At 40.9% G+C, this 4,939-nt stretch overlaps 1 protein-coding gene across 1 annotated transcript; it reads right to left on the reverse strand.

Annotated features, from left to right (window-relative positions):
• Positions 1-2,402: 2,402 nt before the first annotated feature.
• On the reverse strand, positions 2,403-4,130 carry LOC127448736 (transcription factor HES-1-like). Its single transcript, XM_051711519.1, has 4 exons — positions 3,795-4,130; positions 3,573-3,668; positions 3,380-3,467; positions 2,403-3,229 (listed from the first exon to the last, which is right to left on the reverse strand). Exons 1-4 carry the CDS (start codon positions 3,900-3,902, stop codon positions 2,709-2,711), a joined length of 813 nt encoding a protein of 270 aa, XP_051567479.1. The 5' UTR covers positions 3,903-4,130; the 3' UTR covers positions 2,403-2,708.
• Positions 4,131-4,939: the final 809 nt, after the last annotated feature.

The following is a 4,939-nucleotide window of genomic DNA, read 5'->3' on the forward strand; positions in this document are numbered from 1 at the left end:
AGAGTGTGGGAAAAGTTAATTGACATGCATGGTGGCTAACCCCTGGTCATGTTGTGACATGTGCACGGGCGCCTCGGCACAGTGGTCAGTACGCCGGTAACCTGAGATGCTTGTAAAGCTGTCCTCCAGGGGTGGGTTGTAGTGAGGTGGGGAGGGGGCCTAAACGCCATTGTCGGCAAGACTAAAGGGGGTCGGCCGGCGGCTGGACGTTTCCCGGCGCTTGCCTCTGGATCCAGCTGTGACCTTGAAATAAACAGGAAATGAATGCTGTGGCCCATCACAACATTGTGGATCTCTTGAGATTGTGGTCTGCTTGCAGTTAAGGTGGGCAATGCATGCTTTCCTTGCTGTCAAGAGAAGTAACCTGACTGTGCTTCTCACACACCCACTGTACACTTTGCCTGCATTTCAGATGAGCATGTCCTCACAGGCTTTCCTAACATATGGTTTCAATCTCCTTACTCTCTGCACCACAAAAGGTGTGATGGAAATTCAAAATTATTGCACTTATCCACACTTTGTGCTTCACAGCGGGTAATTGCAAACACCTGGAATGCCCCCTTCAAAGAATAGCCACACTGGAGTAGCTTAAGGCAACACACACCTGGGAAACACAGGGATGCATCAAGAAGGAAACGTTTAATCATGTTAAGTGTTTTAACATATTACGTGATAAAGCAATTTGAGCTGTATATAAATATTTCTGCACTATATCATGGACTTTTAGATGTGTTGTGCCAAAAAAAAAAAAATAAATAAAAAAAAAAAAGACCTATAGTAAAACATTTAATTATATTTAAAGGGATGGTTCACACAAACATGAAAATTATGTAATCATCCACCACAATGAAAGTGAATGGTGACTGAGGCTAACATACTGGTTTGGGAAAACATGAGGGTGAGTAAGTGATGACAGAATTTTCATTTTTGGGTGAACTATCCCTTTAACAAGTATTTTGTCATTTCTCAGCAAGCTTGGTTGATAACGATGTGATTAATGGAGTTGTGTTTAATGTTGTGTTTTTAACCTAAGCACATGTAAGAATCACGTGTAAATAAATAAAACTGCAGTCACTAAATAAATAAATAGATAAACATGGAATTAATATAGCGAACATGACCATGTAGGCCTACTACTAAACAAGCCTTAAGCACTTTTTGACTCTGTAACTTCTTTGTTGATAAATAAATAAATAGGACAACATGAAATTAAATTAAAAGGAACGTAGGCACAGAAATTGCCAAACAAGAATTGACTTCAAAACATTGACTGGTCCATCCCTCGGCGGCTCAGCAGGTGTACTTCATTCTTGGATTGCTAGATGGCGCTAAAAGGTCGTGTAATGAAATCGTGCAGTCGTCCCCTCTGCACCTGGTTAACTTTATAGCTGAAGCGCTACTCTTAAATTCTGCTTCAGGTTCTTACTGGCCGTCTCTTTCACACAGAGAGCACAAACAGACTTTCGAACCACATAACAGTGAAGCTCTGTTATTTAATTGAAACGTATTACTGTGATTAAAAAAAAAGAAAAGAAAAAAGATAGATTTATTTCTCTCTATCTCGAGCAGGGCCTGTATTCTACCGTCCAATCATATGAGTTATATGCGATACTATGTTTCCATCCAAGTTGCGAATTTAATATATGCGAAAAATCATATTAACACAAAAACAATGTGCGAATAAAGCCGCGTTTCCATCCAAGGGTGTTCAAAATGATTAAATCGTCACTTAATAAAATACTGGTGGTTTAGAGCAAATTCAATTGCAGTTTATTCGGTAAATGTGTTTCCATCATAGTTTATGCGCATTTCTTATCAAGCGAGCGTATATTTTTTTTAAAGCGCATTTTGGAGATTTATTCGCATCTTGGGGTTTCCATCCAGCAGTTTTTATGCGATATCCCAAAATGCTCATAAAATAACGTTGATGGAAACATAATAAGGAAATGTGTATCGAAAACAAAGTTCACAGCTTTTTATGGAAGTCCTCATTTCATTAATACAACCCAATTTCTTGGTTCAAGAATTGTCCTTAATCAGGTGTTTGAGGGAAAATATGCTTACAATAATTAGTGCACATATTAGTTGACCGAGTCTTACTAAATGTGCAAGCAAATTACACCCTTAGAAATAGACAGGAGCTTTCACTATTAACAAATCTAAAAGTTGTATCACGAGTTGTACTATGACTATAAAAAGGCGTGATTTATCATAAGTCTAACTGCAATATGACTTTGTCCTCCTGAATTCATGCTTAAAAATATCTGAGAGAAACAAGCTCCTTTCCAGACTAACTTTGTTTGCAATATGGCCCGAGCATTTCTTATTTTCTTATTTCAAGGTTTGAAACGGTGACTTTATTATTAAACTTTGAAACTTTGAAAATAACCAAGCAGGCCAGGTTTTCATTTTTAGCATTTATTCATCTTCCAAAAAGAAGACATTTGAAAGCGCATTCAACATATCTTTGGCATCACAATGTAGAAAAGATACCGCAAATATAAAAAATGCAATGAACGGAATCCAACAATACAAAACTTATTTCAATATGAACTTCTCTCCCTTTTGAGCTATACAAATATAGTGCATCGATCATCTCATAAAACATTTTTTTTTTTTTATACACAATAAAAAGAACAAAAAGGTAACGCTGAATAAAGAAATCAAGTGTTGTTTGTCTTTAAGAGTATTGTTTATTATGCCACAGTCTACCAAGGCCGCCAAACGGAATCTGATGTGACTGACGGTGCGCCTGGAGACACGGCCATTGGAACCGGTGTGATGGAATTGTTGGCGTACACCGGAATAACAGGACCGTTCGGAGCAAAGCCAGCGTTGGGGATCAAAAAGGCGAACTGTCCATCCGTTGCCGGCACAAGCTGGAAACCTCCGTATACTTTTGTTGCATCAGAAGTCAGGTTGGAGGAAGACCCGCTTTTGCAGGGGACTCCGCTTAGGGGCACCACGCTGGCTTGCTGAGTCGCGCTTGGGATCTGAACCATTGGCTGGTTGAAGGTTGGATGAGGAGGCCCGGCTGGTATCTGGTGCTGTGTTGGATAGTTCATCGCGTTGATTTGTGTCATGCAGCTGGCTAAGTGACCGAGCAGCCGGGTCCTGACCTCGGTGTTGACCCCTTCACAGGTGGACAGGAACCGGGTCACCTCGTTCATGCACTCGCTGAATCCAGCTCTGTACTTCCCAAGAACGGTGGGATCTGTGTTCAGGGCAGCTGTCAGGAAAATGAGAAAAGACATTAGTCCTAATACTCTAAAATACTTGACCATGAATGTAATCCAAGACTGCGCGAAAACCGCAAACATCTGGAAGTTCCCATTAAACCATTTATCCCGGGATTATTTATTAAAGTGCTAGGATTTACCAGTCATTTGTGCACGCTGCATGTTTCTGAGATGTTTCACTGTCATTTCCAGGATGTCCGCCTTCTCAAGTTTCGAGTGTCTGGAGCTCTGTGTGAAATTAGTTTCAATTAGACATGAGGCAATGTGAGGAAATCCGTCAATATTTAACCCAGATTAGTAGTATTAGGACTCAGTCGGACTTTCAGTACTTACATCTTTCTTGAGAGCATCCAAGATTAAAGTTTTCAGCTGCCCCAAGCTTTCGTTTATTCTGGCTCTTCTTCTTTTCTCCATAATGGGTTTAGAAGACTAAAAAGCAAAAGAAACATGCGTTAAATTGCATTCAGCGTCCAACTACTTTAAAGGAAATATACCTTGCAGTACCCTTTGTTGGGAATACATTTATTGTAGGTACAGTTTAACAGCAATACAAACCTTTCTGTGTTCCGAAGCCGTTTTGGGTTTATCAGGTGTAGTATTCATGCTTGCCGGAGTCGCGGCCACCGGAGAAGAGGAGTTTTTTTCCATGATATCGGCAGGCATCTTCTCTTGGAATTATCCTCAGAGATTGTAAAAAGAAATCCTCCCGTGCAGTATCGTCTACTAACGTAAACGCTTTTCAGTACGCAGATACAGTTCCAAATATAAATGGATATCCGCACGAAGTGTCCCGAGATCAACTGTTGCGGCAATGATGTCACTGTCTCTGATTTCACCGTTTGCCAGCGGTCTTAGCAACTGCCTGTCTCAGCGTCGTGTTGGTCTTATTTATATCTCCGACTGCACGCGAACGGCTCGTGTGAAACTTCCCAAACTTTCTTTCCCACAGTAACTTTCTACCAATCAGGGTGAGGGACACGCGGCCCGAGGGGAGGATGGCTCGTGGTCGGCGCCCCTCCATTGGTTGTTTAGCGTTTGAGCGGGTGGCCAATGGCGCACGGCCGGGTTTAGGGCACACCCGGGACTGCCTTCAATTTCAGTTTACATATTAACACTTAAGAGCCAGTCTCCGGATAGCAATAGCAACCTTTGTAATTATAATTCAATAAACATCTTACATCCACTGAAACCAAATAAGTAAACTCCATATATGCTCATGTTCTCATAATTTTGGACTACAAAATTTTGTACACAGCCTACAGAAAGTGCTTGCCATTACACTGAGTAAAAAACACACACAGGTAGCTAAAACATAATGCAGTTCTACAGCTGGCACGTTCTACAGCCGAAATAAACAGCTTGGAGTGAAGAACGCAATATATAAATTACAATATGTTAAATGATGAGATATAAAAATAAAACCAACATCTTTTTTGGAAGTTTTATAAAAGATTAATAAACGTTTAAAAACGTTTCATGTACGTAGAAGATGAATGTGCATCTGTTGCACTCGTTGTTCAACGCGTTTTGTGTTATTCTCTCAAGTTAGAAGTTCGTTTGACGGAATAGCGCTGTATTTCTTGAAGCGCGTTGCTGCTGTTGGCATTTAGACATCTGTCGGCTCGCGAGCGCTATTGTGAATGTGGAGCACGTGCCAGGATGTTTTATTACCGCAGTGGTTGAGGTTTGGCTGGCGGGCT

Source organism: Myxocyprinus asiaticus, chromosome 12 (assembly GCF_019703515.2).
Source record: "Myxocyprinus asiaticus isolate MX2 ecotype Aquarium Trade chromosome 12, UBuf_Myxa_2, whole genome shotgun sequence".
NCBI lineage: Eukaryota > Metazoa > Chordata > Actinopteri > Cypriniformes > Catostomidae > Myxocyprinus > Myxocyprinus asiaticus.

What these genes read in the sequence shown, in the direction of transcription:
- LOC127448736 (XM_051711519.1), bottom strand. Translation starts at nt 3,902, where the DNA reads ATGCCTGCCGATATCATGGAAAAAAACTCCTCTTCTCCGGTGGCCGCG. An exon ending in CGGCTTCGGAACACAGAAAG is followed by an intron (nt 3,669 to 3,794) that starts GTTTGTATTGCT and finishes TTTGCTTTTTAG; the next exon opens with TCTTCTAAACCCATTATGGA. An exon ending in GCAGCGTGCACAAATGACTG is followed by an intron (nt 3,230 to 3,379) that starts GTAAATCCTAGC and finishes TTTTCCTGACAG; the next exon opens with CTGCCCTGAACACAGATCCC.